This window comes from Geotrypetes seraphini, chromosome 3, assembly GCF_902459505.1.
Source record: "Geotrypetes seraphini chromosome 3, aGeoSer1.1, whole genome shotgun sequence".
In the NCBI taxonomy this organism is placed as follows: Eukaryota; Metazoa; Chordata; class Amphibia; order Gymnophiona; family Dermophiidae; genus Geotrypetes; species Geotrypetes seraphini.
In genome coordinates, this window is record NC_047086.1 from 396,474,559 (window position 1) to 396,493,347 (window position 18,789).

General features: G+C 45.9%; 1 protein-coding gene across 2 annotated transcripts in view; it reads right to left on the reverse strand.

Annotated features, from left to right (window-relative positions):
* DAAM2 (dishevelled associated activator of morphogenesis 2) overlaps positions 1-18,789 on the reverse strand; it is a 460,184-nt gene that overhangs the window by 236,124 nt on the left and 205,271 nt on the right. For both annotated transcript variants that reach the window (XM_033939628.1, XM_033939627.1), the window contains exons 4-5: positions 17,511-17,585; positions 6,972-7,066 (exon numbers count right to left, since the gene is read on the reverse strand). In XM_033939628.1, the coding sequence (XP_033795519.1) occupies positions 6,972-7,066; positions 17,511-17,585 (170 nt within the window). The remainder of the gene's footprint in view (positions 1-6,971; positions 7,067-17,510; positions 17,586-18,789) is intronic.

The window sequence follows — 18,789 nt, forward strand, 5'->3', positions numbered from 1 at the left end:
GAGAGGAGAACAGGTGCTGGCAGTGTGTTCCCTCTAAGCTGAGCAGGTGTCCTCCAGCTGCATTGCTACCACTAGGGGGTGGAATATTTTCAGTCGCTAAGTTCCCTGGAGTCCTGCAGAACTTGCCTGTCCCTCACAATTGAAAAATGTGACAGTAAAACAGCACCCTCTATTGGTGAGACTGTGGGTGGAGGACTCCTGCTCAGCTTAGAGGGAACAGCCTGGCACCCCCTCTAAGACGGCACCTGGGGCGGACCCCACCGCCTACTGCACGTGTATGGAATTCACCTTTAGCGTGGGTTTTTCGTGTCCGTTCCTAGCCACCGTTGCTAATGGCTATTGCTAGCCCATGCGAATTTTTCCACGTGACGTACACTATAGTTGAGGTGACACTATAGTTGAGTAAAAAAATGCAAGAGACATTCCTCGCAGTCACACCCTTGCCTCCATTTTGCACTGGGGTGGCATGTAACGGGAACAGCGATCTTTGGTTGAATCGCAGTCACGTCGCCCTTCACGCTGGCTGCTTGACAGACGTACGCTTCGGCCGTAAAATCATCCTTTTAATCCACTTGTGTGTCTGACATTTCATTTAACCACAGCCTCACGCTTCTCTCTTCCAGCGACATCTTCCGTTGCCAGAAGCAGGGTGACTCATCTTGTCTATTTACCCCTAGGGGAGCTGCCACAAAGCATCTCGGTGCAAACGCCTGAAATAGTTCTTCAGACATTTAATAGCAGCATTGTGGCTTAAAAAGCTGAAAAATGACATTTTCCAGCTCTCTCATCTGGTAGCCACTATGTATTGTCTATTATTCACCCCACCTCTTCCCTTTTTCCTTATTTATACATTCTCGCTGGCCAGTAGATTGGGGGAGGGGGGTTTCTTATCTTCACTCCTGCACCTTTGGTAGGGAGAACGAGAGGGCACTCTCTAAAATTGAAAGGGGATAGATTCCGGACAAACGTAAGGAAGTTCTTCTTCACCCCGAGAGTGGTGGAAAACTGGAACGCTCTTCCGGAGGCTGTTATAGGGGAAAACACTCTCCAGGGATTCAAGGCAAAGTTAGACGAGTTCCTGCTGAACCAGAACGTACGCAGGTAGGACTAGTGTCAGTTAGGGAAGCTGGTCTTTGACCAGAGGGCCGCTGCGGGAGCGGATTGCTGGGCACGATGGACCACTGGTCTGACCGAGCAGCGTCAATTCTTATGTTCTTTCTCCCCAGGATTCAACATATCACCTCTGGCTGCTCCAGCGAACAGGAGATTTAAACTTTTCCAATGGAGAGCTGGGATGTGAGCCATGGTGTTGGCCTAGCAAATTTAACCTGAATCCAGTTCTGGTTTTCCAACACCCAGAGCTCAATGGGGAGTGATCTGATAATCCCAAGGTAGGAAGTACCTCCTATGCCATCACAAAAATGAGATTCAGTGAACACTGATCTTTGGAGAAGTGTATGGTTACCAGAAGTCAGGATTCCCCTGGACATGCCCTCCTTTTCGAGGACATGTCCGGGGGGGTCTGGACAACTTTTCAAAACCCGGCACTTTGGGTTTTGAAAAGCTTCCTTGAAATCGCGTCGGGCAGGAGGACATCCGTGCATGTGCAGATGTCATGCGATGATGTCATCACATCACATCTGCGCATGCACGGACGCCCTCCTGCCTGACAAGAGTAGGCAGCGGAGGGCGGGACTGGGGTTTAACAGGGTGGGGATGGGTGGGCCTAGGGGCGGGTCTAGGGGGTCTGGATTTTACTAAAGCAAAATATAGTCACCCTAGGTAAGAGTTAGGAACCTTAATTCTTATCCAAAGATCAGTGTGCAGCGTCTGCTCAAAATCCTGGAAAGACAGAAGTTGTAGCTGCTGGAGGTTAATTCAGAGACATAGAAAACCAAAAAACATAGGCGTTGCCCACACTTGGAGAGACTGAAGAATTACCAAGCTCAGTATCTGGATTCCAACAGTGACTAACCCAAATCACAAACACCTGGCAGATCCCAAAGAGTAAAACAGATGTATTGCTGCTTATCCTAGAAATAAAGAAGCAGTGGATTTTCCCAAGCCCACCTTATTAACTTTGCTTTAGGAAACGGTCCAAACCTTTTTTTTAAACCCTGCTAAGCTAACTGCTTCCCCCACACACACACACACACATTCTCTGCAGCTAATTTGAGCACACAACGTAATTGGCCTAATCTGCACTGATAATTGGCTATTAATACCTCATAATTGATGCTAATGGGGCACTAATTAAAAGTTGCATGCACAACTTGGACAGGGTGGTTCTATAAAAAGTGTGCCCCAGTTCTAGTGCGCAAATTTAAAAAGGTGGTGTGACCTAGGGTGGGGCATTCCTAAATGTTATGTGCATTGTTACAGAATATGCCCAATCTGTGCACAAGTTAGGCACAGGCATTTAGGCCTGATTTTAACTGGCCTAAAATGTGTGTGCCTAAAAGTTATGCAAAACACACACATACATTGTAAAATTATGCTCAGCGCCATTCTAGTCGGTGCTGATTTTTTTTGATGCTATATATATAAGCAGGTCCTGAGTGATAAAATAGTTTATCTGAATTGTTTTAAATCTACTAAGTAGCTCCATTGTGTGACCCCCTAGTCCTAGTATTTTTGGAAAGAATAAATAGGAGATTCACATCTACCTGTTCCACTCCACTCAGTAATAAGACTCCAGCAAACAGAAACTTGATGGCAGATAATGGCCAAATGGCCCATCCACAGCATCCACTATCTCCTCCTCTCCCTATTGGCTAAGGCTCTTAACATTTGCATCTCCTCTTCCTATAGGCTAAGGCTCTTTACACCTGCATTGTGAGGTCATAGAGCTTTATGGTTATAGAAACATGATGGCAGATAAAGGCCAAATGGCCCATCCACAGCATCCACTATCTCCTCCTCTCCCTATTGGCTAAGGCTCTTAACATTTGCATCTCCTCTTCCTATAGGCTAAGGCTCTTTACACCTGCATTGTGAGGTCATAGAGCTTTATGGTTATAGAAACATGATGGCAGATAAAGGCCAAATGGCCCATCCACAGCATCCACTATCTCCTCCTCTCCCTATTGGCTAAGGCTCTTAACATTTGCATCTCCTCTCCCTATAGGCTAAGGCTCTTTACACCTGCATTGTGAGGTCATAGAGCTTTATGATTCTAGAAACATGATGGCAGATAATGGCCAAATGGCCCACCCACAGCATCCACTATCTCCTCCTCTCCCTATTGGCTAAGGCTCTTAACATTTGCATCTCCTCTTCCTATAGGCTAAGGCTCTTTACACCTGCATTGTGAGGTCATAGAGCTTTATGGTTATAGAAACATGATGGCAGATAAAGGCCAAATGGCCCATCCACAGCATCCACTATCTCCTCCTCTCCCTATTGGTTAAGGCTCTTAACATTTGCATCTCCTCTTCCTATAGGCTAAGGCTCTTTACACCTTCATTGTGAGGTCATAGAGCTTTATGATTCTAGAAACATGATGGCAGATAAAGGCCAAATGGCCCATCCACAGCATCCACTATTTCCTCCTCTCCCTATTGGCTAAGGCTCTTAATATTTGCATCTCCTCTTCCTATAAGCTAAGGCTCTTTACACCTGCATTGTGAGGTCATAGAGCTTTATGGTTCTAGAAACATGATGACAGATAAAGGCCAAATGGCCCATCCAGTCTGCCCATCCACAGCATCAACTATCTCCTCCTCACCCTATTGGCTGAGGTTCTTTACACCTGCATTGTGATGTCATAGAGCTTTATGGTTAAAGAAACACAGAAACATGATGGCAGATAAAGGCCAAATGGCCCATCCAGTCTGCCCATCTCTCTAAGAGATCCCACCAGCCTATCCCAGGCCCTTTTGAATTCAGACACAGTCTCAGTTTCCACCAGCAATTCCGGGAGACTCTTCCACGCGTCTACCACCCTTTCTGTAAAAAAAAGTATTTCCTTAGATTACTCCGGAGCCTAATCACCTCTTAACTTCATCCTTCACAAGAGTGCTAAAAACAAATCAGCAGCTCAGGTAACACTCAGGAAAGGAGAGAATTAATGTGGCATATTATTAGAATGCTGATGTGGTCACCCACCTGAATTTCCTCCTACCGTACACCTTGCTTTTAAATCCTGAACCCTGGTTCCCCTCAGTCACAGCCTTGTTGATTTAAACGTTTTCTGTACTAAACACACCCCTGACTGCTTTTATTTGCCTTTTTGTGTATCTTGACTAGTCTGTGAGCTCTCCATAGCAGGAACCGTCTCTTTGCTGTATCTGTCCAGCACTGTATATGCCCAGTATCACTACAAACAAAATTCCCTCACCCTCTCCGCCTTGGATTCTAGATATGGCACCCAGATATGGACACCCAAACTTCTAAGCTACAAGTGCAACTTAATTGGCCAACAAACCATTAAGCAATAATTGGAAGCAAACCAATTACTGATGTCAGTTAGGATTTGCACACGGATCTGGCTGTCTGCTATTCTGTAACACTGGTTCCTGAGTCCCTTAGGGCTAGATTCACAAAGCAAACCAATCGTGTACCGATTGGTTTGCAACCCCTTTACTATCAAATTTCCATCCGGCCTGATTCACTTACCTCTCGTGCGATCCGCTTTGAATCCGTGCATGCAAATGAGGTGAAACGCATGCAAAGTAGGCTGGGACACGATTCAAAACACCAAATTTCCGATCTGACTGGGCTGGCCGATCACCTGAAGAAGCGACTGCTGGGGACCAGTCAAAAACGTCTTTCCGACTGGAAGCCCTGCTCTCTGCCCTGCAATCTCTCCTGCCTGCTCGCCCCGAATGCTGCCCTGCTCTGCCTCGATCTTCCCCGAATCTCTCCTGCTGCATCGCCATTCTCCTGCCCTTCCCCGCCCAGCGAGCCCGTGGTTTTAACTCGCGGGTTAAAACCACAGGCTCGCAGGGCTGAAAACTATTTAAAAAAAAGGACTTGGGAGTTCTGATCGAGAAGTCGATGAAACCTTCTGTACAATGTGCGGCGGCAGTGAAAAGGGCAAACAGAATGCTAGGAATAATAAAGAAGGGGATCACAAACAGATCGGAGAAGGTTATCATGCTGCTGTACCAGGCCATAGTGCGCCCTCACCTGGAGTACTGCGTCCAGCACTGGTCGCCGTACATGAAGAAGGACATGGTACTACTCGAAAGAGTCCAGAGAAGAGCGACTAAAATGGTTAAGGGGTTGGAGGAGCTGCTATACAGCGAAAGATTAGAGAAACTGGGCTTCTTCTCCCTCGAACAGAAGAGATTAAGAAGGGACATGATTGAAACATTCAAAGTACTGAAGGGAATAGACTAAGTAGATAAAGACAGGTTGTTCACCTTCTCCAAGGTAGGGAGAATGAGAGGGCACTCTCTAAAATTGAAAGGGGATAGATTTCATACAAACGTAAGGAAGTTCTTTTTCACCCAGAGGGTGGTAGAAAACTGGAACGCTTTTCCGGAGTCTCTCATAGGGGAACACACCCTCCATGGATTCAAGACTAAGTTAGACAAGTTCCTGCTGAACAAGGACGTACGCTGGTAGGACTAGTGTCAGGGAAACTGGTCTTTGACCAGAGGGCCGCCGCATGTGCGGACTCCTGGGTATGATGGACCACTGGTCTGGCCCAGCAGCGGCAATTCTTATGTTCAAGTTTAAAAAAAAAAAAGGTTGCGTCTCAGATGGTCTGCGCATGCATGGGGATCGCTATAGAGCGATCCGTGCAGGCAGAAGGGGGTGTTCCTCCCCAAAGGGGACGATCTGCTCAAATTAGCTGCAGAGAATGTGTGTGTGTGTGGGGGGGGGGGGGGGGGAAGCAGTTAGCTTAGCAGGGTTTAAAAAAAGGTTTGGACAGTTTGCATATTTTTCATTCCTGAATTCATCGGACCTGCCCAGATCGGACCCGATCGGGCACCTCAGTGAATCCCAGCCATAGTGTGCAACCCCAAAGGGGACATAGAGAAGGGCATGGATGGATCAGGGGTTGTTCCGAAAGGTGGGTCTCCGTGCCCAACTCGGACACTGGGAGTTTACACCAGGTTTCAGCTGGGCTCAGCGCTGTTTGATAAAGGGCATTGGCGCAGATGGCTCCTGGCGCCATTGATAGAATTCGCCCTGAAGTGCGGTCAAAGGCACGCTTCGGCCAGCTGTGATGTGTAGGTGCACCGGATATGCAATCAAGTCTTCACAACACGAGCTGCATGTTTTTATGATAACAGTTCTATCAAAGGTCAAGCGACACTGGAAAGTTTTATACTGGGAACCTTGCTTCAATAGTAGAACATTGGTCAGAAAGAGAAGGCTATTTTCCAGCTTAGTAAAATCATTATTAAGGGAGACGTGAGGAGGTTCAGTAAATAAGAGAATGAAGCCACTGAAGACCCGACAGCAGTGTATCGCAAACCGTGGGCCACAACACACCTGAGATTTCAGGTGTGCCGTGACACACTGGCGAGGAGGAGAGTCATCCACGCCGGCTGACTGCCCACAGAACGTGCCTCTCCTGGCCAGAGGCACATGCTGTAGGGAAGTCAGCCGGCGCAGATGGCTCTCCTCCTGGACGGCGTCTCTCCTCCTCTCCCGGATCCCTCCACAGAAGTGGCTTGCGGCCAGATGGGCCTGCGCGCACTTCTGGGTGCCTTCCGGCCGCGACACTGGATTTAGAGTGCCGCCGGCCAGAGACACTGCCCTACGGTGTAGGAAGGCGACTGGCAATTAGCAGTGAGGTAAGAGTCATGATCTCTCAGATATCCATGCTAGAGGTTGCTGCACTGAGTTGAAAAAATTAATCAGGAAGCTGGCCCTGGTACCCCTTTCTCTCCCTCATATCTATGGTCCATAACCAGAAGTAAAGTCTGGCCTTGTCTGTTCATAATAACCCTTGCGTGTTTTTTTGTCACCACTAACATCAGCTTTTTTTGCTGCAGCAGACAGTGAGTCATCACCTCATGGGCTGAGTCCGTAGAGCTGTCTTCAAGTCCTCGACTATTTTATTCCTCGCCTCTGTGTCCTCTTCATCAAAAACATACAGGCTCTGCATCTGTTTGGAAATATGAACAGAGAGAGGTGGGGGGGGTAAGAAAAGAGAGAGGACTGCGGTAAAAACAAGTACTGTACTACTGCTTCAGAACCCCCTGCCATCCCCTGGGACAGGTGGCGCTGGAGAAACCTACTGTCTTATTGATAGGGTTACCAGATTTTTCTCACAGAGAAACCCAGCCGCATGGCTCCGCCTTGATCTGCTCCCAGTCCCGCCTTGCCCCACCCTGTTCCGCCTCCAGCCCCGCCCCCACAAAGCCTCATCTTTTCTGACCTCCGGGCCGCGTCTGGAGGGCCTCTAAACATATGCAGATGCGTGTGATGTCATCTACATATGCTAAGAGGCCTTCTAGACGCGGCCGGGAGGTCAGGGCTTTCCGAAACCCAGACAAACTACAGGGTTTTGGAAAGTCCATCCAAGCACCCAGACACAATATACTAGATTTTCTGACCATCACTATGCCAAACCATGCTGGATATTGCAGTCCTGGATGGCCACAAAACAGTCTGGTTTACAGGAGATCCTTAATAAGTAGGGTTACCAGATTTTCCCGAAGGAAAATCCGGACCTATGGCCACGCCCCCAGGCCCACACATTTCCGCCCCGTTCTGCCTGTGTCACACCCCGTTCTGAGCCCTGCCCCTAGGTGGCACCCACGCATGCACGGACATGATGTCACCGTGTTGCCTCTGTGCATGCCCGGATGCCCCTTCCTGACAGAATTGTGACGGGAAGCTTTTCAAAACCCAGACAAAGTGCTGGGTTTTGAAAAGCCATCCCGATCTCTGGACGTGTCCTCAAAAAGGAGGATATGTCTGGGGGAAATCCAGACATCTGGTAACCCTATTAATAAGTATCCAGCAGACATATTTGCATAGCATGGAGGTCCTAACTATGAACGGCCTATCAACTGGTAGAACACTCCTTCTGCATCAGCGCCCTTCAAGATACCCGGTGTACAGGGCGAGTCCTTCTTGCTGGCAGGCAGCTCATGGTTTCCAAGAGTAATGTAGTAGAGGTCTGCACGGGAACGGGGATTGCGGAAATCCCGCGGGTCCCACGGGGTTCCCACAGGAATCCCCCCTAACCCACGGGACTCCCATGGGGACCCCCCTCTGGCTTACGGGACTCCCACGGGGACCCTTCTCTAGCCAACGGGACTCCCACGGGGATGGAAGGCTTTGGAAGCAGGGTTTGTCCATATAATATAATGGACACGTCAGCCTTAGTAAAAGAGGGGGTTTATAAGTTAATTACCTGAACAGAAAACAAAAAAAGGGTTCCACCAAAGAGATTCCACAAGGAAAACAGCAGCGCAAACACAAAAGAAACTGTGGAGTTGATGATCCTGTCCAGAAGTAATTGCTGCTTTTTATGGGGACGGGCGGGGATGGAGGTAATTCCTTGTGGGGATGGGTGGGGACAGAGAGGATTCTGGCGGGGACGGAAAGGATCCTGACAGGGATGGGTGGGGACGGAGAGGATCCTGGCGGGGATGGGTGGGGACGGAGAGGATCCTGGCGGGAACGGAGAGGATCCTGACGGGGATGGGTGGGGTTGGAAAGGATCCTGATGGGGATGGGTGGGGACGGAGAGGATCCTGGCGGGGATGGGAGGGGACAGAGAGGATCCTGGCGGGGACGGGTGGGGACGGAGAGGATCCTGGTGGGGACGGAGAGAATCCTGACTGGGATGGGTGGGGACGGAGAGGATCCTGATGGGGATGGGTGGGGACGAAGAGGATCCTGGCGGGGATGGGAGGGGACGTAGAGGTTCCTGGCGGGGACGGACAGGATCCTGACAGGGATGGGTGGGGATGGAAAGGATCCTGACGGGGATGGGTGGGGATGGAAAGGATCCTGGCGGGGATGGGAGGGGACGGAAAGGATCCTTGCGGGGACGGGTGGGGACGGAGAGTATCCTGGCGGGGACAGAGAGGATCCTGATGGGGATGGGTGGGGACGGAGAGGATCCTGGTGGGGATGGGTGGGATTTCTGTCCCTGTGCAACTCTCTATAATGTAGCTGGTTAAGATCTGCACAACTCAAAGCATTTATGGGTCTCTTTCAACAGCAGGGCTGGATTTTGATTGTCACCATTTTGCAATCTGTATTTTGCACTCAGGTAAAATCTACTGCCCACGCTACATGACCTTCCAGCCCAGTATATGCTGAGATGGTGTCCCACCCCCCATCCCACCCCCAGCACTCTCCCTAACTGGAGTGAACATGCTTTCCATCATGGACTTTCAGCATCAGACTGTGAGAGAATCCCTTTCTTGCCGAGTCTCAGCTTCTCCGACTGTTATTGGTAACTGTGGCTCAACCAGCCTAATTGATCCAAAGTTTCACCCATTGACTTCAAAGGGGATAGTTTGGTGCTGGGATGATACGATCTAAATTCAAATTCTATATCAGCAGTTGTGTACCTAAGTAGGGTTACCAGACGTCTGGATTTCCCCGGACATGTCTGGGTGTCCGGATGGCTTTTCAAAACCCGGCACTTTGGGTTTTGAAACGCTTCCTGTGTAAAATCACGTCGGGAGGGGGCGTCCATGCATGCGTGGATGCAACGCGGTGACATCACAAGCATGTGCAAGTGACATCATCGCATCGCATCCACACAAGCTGTCTAGGGGCAGGGCTGGGGGAAGTGCTGGATGGGCCTGGGGGCATGGCCATGGGTTCAGACTTTCCTTGAGGAAAATCTGGTAACCCTATGCTTAACTGCCAATACAGAATACTAGCGTTAATTCTACATTTGCACACCTCTCAGGTCCACACCCCCTCACAATCGCACACTACGGATTTTGCATGTGTAGTTTTGTGACAGGATATATCCCATCACAGGGATTTTAGACAACCCAGAGAAAAGTTCCTTAGAGGGAAAGCATATAAGAAGACCACAAGACTCTGAGGTTGGGTCTTGGGAGTCTTTCTTTCGTATCAGGGTGGGCCAATAGAGTCCTGCTAGTGGGTGGTGGTGGCTAGTTAGAGACAGCTGCGTGGGAGGTAGCAGAAGAGTGAGGGGAATCAGTCCCTCAATATCGACCTACACCAGTTCATGGAGACTGAGGAACTCTGTTTTGATTCATTGAATTGATTTGAATACTAATTTGCATATGTTTTTCCATTGTGAGTATTGCTATTGAGAAGGTCTTTTTTGTGCCACTTTGGGGTTTTACAGAGTTTGGAGGGTGGACAGTTTCTGAAGTGGACATCGGGAACTGATAAGGAAGCCAAGAAACTATATTTTTGCTTAACTAGAATTTCCTCACCCTGATAAGAAAAGGGCCCTGAGTTTTCCCCAGAGCATTTTCCTCCACTTAACAGAATTTACTATTTGCCTAAAAAGAAAATTGTAGGAACTACACCAGGCATAGAGGAATTGGTGTCAACAGACGCTCTTAATGTTACTGAATTATTAGAATCTACTATTTCCGAATCCGCAGAGAGGGCCACGTTGTTCATTTCTTTTGTCTTTGAACAAGACATGAATGCAATTATGCAATTGTATTTTCGAAATCCTCAACTAGTGTTCCTAGGAAAGAAAGTATGAATGTTTCCTGACGTCATGAGAACAACGCAGGAGCGAAGAAAATTATTCCTAGTTATGAGAGTAGAGACTTTAACCCTTGGAGCGACATTCTTATTAGCATATCCATGCAAATGTTTGATTAAACATCAAGGAGTTAAATATGTCTACTATACACCATGCTTTTTTAGACTTGAAAGGTTGGCTACTGGGAATGTTTAAGAACAGGAAGAAAAGAGGGGGTTAATAGCTGTTAAGCCTTTCATTTATTGACATATTCCTAAATATTGTATCTCTTTAATTTATTCAGTTCCTCTCCCCCATTTGAGCTAGTGGTCTAAGGAAGATTGAATATGTTCCTAGTAGCAGTAAATGCGAGTATCTTTAATTTGGTTTTCTTTCTGTTTTACTTGTACAAGAAGATTGTTCTTGTGGAATATGTAAAAATTTCAATAAATATAAAGATAAAAAAAAAATAAAAGGGCCCTGGGGGAAGGACCTTTGACTGGAACCAAAGCAGACCATAGTGACTGGGGTGGATCAGAATTGACCCTAGTAACAAACAAGCAGCATACCAAGGGCAGTTATGCATGTAGTACTAATCCCGTCATCAATAATAGCCGTTAGTGGCTGATAATATCAATTAGCAGCTCATTATAGTAAGTTACATGTAAAACTGCTTTATACTATAACTTGCATATTTAACTTTGCAGGAAAAGGCATGCAAAATTCAGCACAATGGTATTCTACAAAGGGTGTTCAGGGCACCCTTCATACGGCCGCCAGGATCCATGCTCAACTTTGAACCTGAGGGATTTAAAACAACTGAAACCGAGTATAAATCCCAACACTATCCTATAACCCTCTAAGCATCTTAAGAGGACACCCCAATCCGTTCAGGTCTTCTTATCATTACTCCCCCTTTGCATATCTGCACAGAAATACATAGATGTTATTCTATAAATGAGTGCATGAGTGTGTTTTCACAGTGATCTGCCATTTCTGCCGCATCTTGGTGCCCGGAATCCATTAGAACGCTCTTCCACGCCAAAAGCTCAGCACAGAAGTACATTTCTCCCTCCGTGTTCGCCGTGATAGGGGATTAACAGAACTGCAAATACAGAAAAACCACGAATAACTTTTTCATATGTTATTTGCTGTTTTCTATTAAAAACCATCGTGAATATGGTGAAACCGCGAATAACAGGGTGGGAGACCTGGCCTGTTCCTGAAGGAGAGGCAAAACACGGTGAAAAAAGTGCTGGGAATCAGCGATTTTCTCTGTAAACACTTGGAATCAGCAATTTCTCTATGCAAGTAATTTAGTGGGAGGAGCTAAAAACCGTGAATAATCGAAACCGCAAATACGGAGGGAGAAGCGTATTAAGCACCATATACAGAATTCCCCTGTAAGTGTACAGTTAAGCAAAAAAGTTTCTAGATTTAGGGGGATAGTGATTAAAAAAAACAACACTTGGATAATTTAGGACTAGAGTAGCTGCAATGGGGCACCTATGACTGACACGATGACGTAGCGTTTGCTGGTAGTTCTCCGCTCCTCATAACCACCCATGCCATCCTATGACATGTGACTAGTACTAGAATATTAGGAGAAATCCTGGACACAAACATCAAAAGTGGTGAAAAACTCCTTTTTCAAACTACGTCGGATCAGATCGATTCGTTATCTGTTCTTTCCAGAGGCTCTAAACATTTTAGCACATTCTCTCGTTATTCAAGAGATAGACTACTGCAATTCTCTTGATGCCGGGTTACGACAGAAGGACATGCAAAGATTGCAGGTAATACAGAATACAGCTACCCTGTTTCCCCGAAAATAAGACCTATCCTGAAAATAAGCCCTAGCATGATTTTTAAAGATGCTCCTAATATAAGCCCTACCCCAAAAATAAGCCCTAGTTAAGATCGACCCCGAAGCCCCCCCCAATGTCCCTGACATTCCTCGACTCCCTCCTTGACACTAGTGCTGCCCGATTCACTGAAAAAAATCAAATTCGTCAATTCAGCGATCCCCACGCTGGTGAGACCTGACATATCCCCGCTCTGAGTCCTCCAAAAACAGCTGCCGTCGCTGCTGTTTTTGGAGTTCTTGGAGCGGAGGTATGTCAGGCGGCTCACAGTATTTGCACAACCTAAAAATCTCCTCCATCAGCAAAAATCATAAAATTATACCATCTCAACCTATAAATGACATCTCAGTCCTCATTTACTTCATTACTTCAATCAAGATGCACAAATCTAATAACCTGCAAAAAAGATGAAATTCAGATAGTAAAATATTAACTCAGAAAGCGGAATATTAGCTTAAGAAAGCTTGAACAAACAAATGGGTCGTAAGCAACTATCTAAATTGCAATCGATTTCTACAAAACCGTCAGGTATCAGACGACACATTCCACATAAATGGTCCAGCTTTAGAGAAACATGACTTTTTGGTCCGTACATATTGTTAAAATATTCCCCTTTGATGTGTCTAACAACCAACAGTTCTGCGACCTCAGCGTCCTTGGCGGAGTAAATAGTGTTAGGCATTTTGCCAAATAATTCGGCAGGATGTCATAAACACCTTATTGGACAAGTTATTGGAATGCGATCCCATTGACACTTAAAACAATAACTTCAGTTGATAAGTTTAAGGAAAACTTCAAGACCTGCCTTTTTTTCCGCTGCATATTCTCAGCTATAACGAGTAGCGCTATTGGCATCTGTGAAAACAAAAGGAATATCCCTAACGTATCCTCCATTTCCTTTTTTGGGGGGAGGGAGAGTGGAATTTTTGTATTTCCTTACTTAAACCTTATATATGCATTATGTATGGCTTGTTTTGTATATTGTACTGTTACATTTTTAAATTACTATGTTTTAGACTGTAAGCTGCCTTGCGGGATAGAAATTTTTTAATAAACTTGGAAATTTATGCTCCAATAATGCAATCACATGATATGCGTGCCTACGGCGTAGCTTTTCAGGGCACATGTGCACATGTACGCCTCTTACCGTGGTCTATTCTGCGCATGTGCCGATCGCTATCACCAGAGACTCATCTCATGTAAATCAGGTGACCCTCCGCAAACCTCATTTGCGGTTTTTCGAGAATGACTCATCTTTTTTTAAATCGTTACATTTACGGCCACGACAGCGGTCCATTGGATTTTGCTACCAATATTAGAGAATCTTCCTCTGGGTCAGAACAGTCGTCCACCTGGTTTACAAGTTTATCAAATATTTGATATCCCGGCCAAATCAGGTTTCAAGACGCTTTACATATTCTGTGGCCAATCCAGGTCACAAGTAGCTGGTAGAAACTCAAATGGCAGCAACATTCCATTCTACGGATCCTTCAATAGCAGACTCTGGACTTTTCCTCCAGGGACTTGTCCAAACCTTTTCTAAACCCAGCTAGGCTAACTACTGTTACCACATCATCTGGCAACGGGTATCACTTTACATTTTGCTTGCTGTTTTGTTTGTTAACTATTATTTCTATGCCATGTTTTCAAATTCACTAATCCAGAACTAAATACACATATGCTTTCTAAGGGACTTCCATGCCACTTTTAAAGAGTCCAGGGCAAGTACACCATACAGCGGAGAGAGTGTAACACAATGGTTAAAGCTACAGACTCAGAACGCTGAGGTTGTGGGTTCAAATCCACACTGCTCCTTGTGACTCTGGGCAAGTCACTTAATCCCCCCATGGCCCCAGGGACATTAGATAGATTGTGAGCCCACCGGGGCAGAGAGGGGAAAATGCTCAAGTACCTGAATAAATTCATGTAAACCATTCTGAGCTCCCCTGGGAGAACAGTATAGAAAACTGAATAAATAAATAGTTTGAAAAGTTTCTGTCTCTGGTAACCAGAGCTGGTATTGTGATGTCATAATGTCTCATTCCACCAATGCCTAAGAGCCAACCTCATCAGTGATGTCACAATGGCTTGATTGTCCTTTACTTGGCTCACTTTTACTGCATTATGATTTCTAGTGTGGGGCAGTGGTTATAGCTACAGCCTTGGCATCCTGAGGTTGTGGGTTCAAATCCCACGCTGCTCCATGTGACCCTGGGCAAATCACTTAATCCCACCATTGCACCAGGTACATTAGATTGTGAGCCCACCAGGACAGATAGGGAAAATGCTTGAGTACCTGAATAAATTCATGAGCTCCCCTGGGAGAACAGCATAGAAAGTTGAATAAATAAATAAAATACAGACCAGGAGCTGTGACACTGATATTCACACTGTGATGCATGAATTTGATGAGACTTATGAAGCAGCGTCAGGCAGAAAGGCGGCATGGGAGAAGTCACATCCCTCCCCCCCCCCTGTTAGAAAAGCCATTGCTCTCTGGCCAGCAACAACCACTGCACAGCTGGTGCAGGGAACAGATGTAATTCTGGGGGGAAGAGAGGGCATGGAGTCTTCTACTGCTTACTGAGACTCAAAATCCTCTCGCTGAGAGAATCGGTCATTTCCTGCCATGTGGCAATAACACAGAACGCCACAGAGGCAAAACCCTCACATCCGATGCCAACGCTTTGTAGAGTGCCAGTGCTATAATAAGGAGAAACACTGAGCCCATCGTTTATGATCTCGAAAAAAAAAATTCAGCTGACAGCCCGCTTTTCGTTGCCACTCACAGATGTGGCCTTTTTTTCCCCCCCCAGAGGTGACAAAGTTGGTCCTTCAAGTATCATAATGGTTAGTGCAGTGGCCTGAAAACCAGGGGGGTCCGAGTTCAATTCCCACGGCAGCTCCTCGTGACTCTGGACAAGTCACTTAACCCTTTCATTACCCCAGGTACGAAATAAGTACCTGCATATAATATGTAAAGCATTTTGATTGTAACCGTGTACAAAATCTTCTATCGATGTATCTGAGCTTAACTTGTTCTTTTGAGTAAATCGTTTAAACATAATTGCAAGAAGTCTAATTGATTGAATGAATAAATAAATAAATAAATAAGTCTGCTTTTAGGCAGCTAGCTTCAGGAGCAAGCATCTCCGTTACGTAGCTCAAGTCTGGCATAAATGCTCACACCTAACTGCAGCCAACGAAGCCCCTAAATCAGGGGTGTCCAATGTCGGTCCTCGAGGACCGCAGTCCAGTCGGATTTTCAGGATTTCCCCAATGAATATACATGAGGTCTATTTGCATGCACTGCTTTCATTGTATGCTAATAGATCTCATGCATATTCATTGGGGAAATCCTGAAAACCCGACTGGATTGCGGCCCTCGAGGACTGACATTGGACACCCCTGCCCTAAATGCTAGTAAATGCTGACATGACCTGCTCACCCACCCCCACCCTTCAAGTTGTGCACTCCGGGGTGGGGGGGTGGGGGAGGGAGAGGTAATTGAGAAATTGATATTAATTCTTCATATCAATGTAATAAATAAAGTTGTCTTGTATTATTAATAATTGATAGATGGGAGGGTGGGTAAAGTTAGGGTTCTATATACTAATTGTATAAAATGGTGGAAACTCTGTAATATTTTTCTGTATTCAATCAAATGTATTACACCAGTGGTTCCCAACTCTGTCCTGGAGGACCCCAGGCCAATCGGTGTTTTCAGGCTAGCCCTAATAAATATGCATGAGAGAGATTTGCATAGAATGGAAGTGGCAGGCATGCAAATTCGCTCCATGCATATTCATTAGGGCGATCCCGAAAACCCGATTGGCCTGGTGGTCCTCCAGGACAGGGTTGGGAACCACTGGTTTAAGAGCAAACGTTTTGGGAAGTAAGTTTTCAATAGCTTAGTCTGGATCTGTGGGCCTACAACCAGGAGTCATAGAGGTGAGTAGACTGGATCCATATTAGTGGATATGCAGTCTCCTGAAAAGATTTGTGAGCGTTCTCTTCTTGGTTGGGCTGAGAACTTTTTCAGCATCCCCATCATAGCAACATTCCAGAGCTGAGCCTAATTTAAACTTGATCCTTGCGGTTATGGGCAGCCAATGTAGTTTCATATAATAGGGTTGTAAGTGTTCCGGTTTCCTTAGTCCTTATATGTCTTACCGCTGCATTTTTAGATAGTTGTAGACGCGCTAGCAGTGTTTTAGAGCAGAGAACTAGAGTTATGTTACAGTAGTCTAATCCAGTGGTTCCCAACCCTGTCCTGGAGGACCACCAGGCCAATCGGGTTTTCAGGCTAGCCCTAATGAATATGCATGAGAGAGATTTGCATAGAATGGAAGTGGCAGGCAGGCAAATCCGCTCCGTGCATATTCATTAGGGCGAGCCTGAACACCTGACTGGCCTGGGGGGGTCATTCAGGACAGGGTTGGGAACCACTGGATTACACTGTTGTAGTTTATAAAATAATAAAATGTATTAAAAAAAAAAAAAAAGTTGTGCACTCTAGAATTTGAACGCACAATTTACAGAATAGTGACTAAAGGCAGTTACATGCGTACAACAAATAACTGGTCCTAATTAAGGCCAATTATTGCTCATTATTAAGTTATGTGTGCAGCTAACATTCTATAATTTGCATGTGAAGATTTGTGCGCTAGTTGCAAATTTGGGCGTGCAACTTTCTAGAATTAGAGAGGGTAGGACTTTTTGCGTCAGAGGGACTGGCGTGGGTAGAAAGTGGGCGTGAAAAGTGTTTGGCAGTTAACATTCTTTATTCCGTTACAGGACTGTTATGCACTGAGATGAGCAGTGAATTAGTTATCTGAGGTCTTTTTCCTTCACTCTTTTTGGAATCAGCTTTTCAGGGATATCTGAATAAGCTCACACAGCGGTCTTTTGATCATGCTTGTCCTTCACTACGATAATTTTGTGTGCATTAATGCTAGCATGTACAGCATCGGTTTCACCCCCGGGAAGCCAGCGGTAGCAGGATTATCACAGCATCGCACTCAGTTTGGGTTACTTACCGCAGCCATGGAATTGATGCGGTCGATGTAGTAGTCCGGCCAACTGGTCGCCAACTTGTTTGGATCCTCTTGCTCCTGAAAAACAAAGGAGAAGTCTATTCGAGAATCTCAAATTGAAGGTTCTCATTCCCAACTCTGGAGCCTGGTCAGTGGTAGTAAGCTGAAATTCCCAGGGTCTCTGGATATCCCGCTGTCCGCTGCTTTGCATTTCTTTCGTGTTTCTACATTGTCAATCTGAGATTGTGACAGTGAGTCAAGTCTTGCTGATCTTAGCCACTTCCTCGTGGTCTCTAATTTCCCAGCTCTAGAGTATTAGAATGGAAGAGTCTTCCAGTGGTTAAAAGGAGTAAGATTTCGTGAGAACAATCCCATACAGGTGTGCACATAAGCTTGGAAATGCCAAAACTCCATCTACATCTTCCATTCTACAGGTGGTGTTAGTTTGGGCTGGACTCATATGTACATATCTCCTGAATCAGAGCACATACATTTAACACAAGCATAAGTGCCTGCACCTAAAGACAAAGGAGGAGGAGAGTGTGGCATAGTGCTTAGAGCTACAGTCTCAGCAGCCTGAGGTTGTAGGTTCAAATCCCACTCTGCTCTCTGTGACCCCGGGCAAGTCATTTAATCCACCACTGCCCCAAGTAAGCCCACGGGACAGATAGGGAAAATGCTTGAAGTATCTATATTTAAACTGCTTTGAGTTTTTCTTGTATAACAAAAAGATAGTAACATCGTAAATGACGGTAGATAAAGACCTGAACGGTCCATCCAGTCTGCCCATTCGTTATTCTCATTAAAAATGCATGATTAAATTAACTTGTCTCTTCTTTGATATTTCTGGGCCATAGACTAAAGTCCACCTGATATTGTCCTAATTTCCAACTGCTGAAGTTGCCATCTAAGTTTAATCCCCCCCCCCCTCCATATACAGTATACCTGATTATAGCAGGTTCTATGTTGCAGGGCTGTGGAATCAGTACACCAAACCTTCAACTCTGCCTTCTACTGATATTAGGCTTTAATTTATTTTTGTTCTGGATCTAAAGTACTGGTAAATATAACATATTTACATACCAGTACTTCAGATCCAGGACAAATATCTCTCTCTATATAAAATTGGATGGATGGATGGATGTTCCAGCATAACTCTGAAACAAATGGGCAGATTTCAACCAAACTTGGTATACATATCAACTACTATCTGGGGAAAAATACCGTGGGGGTGGGAAGGGGGTGACATGTAAAGAATCATTGGAAAAACACAGATATTGCT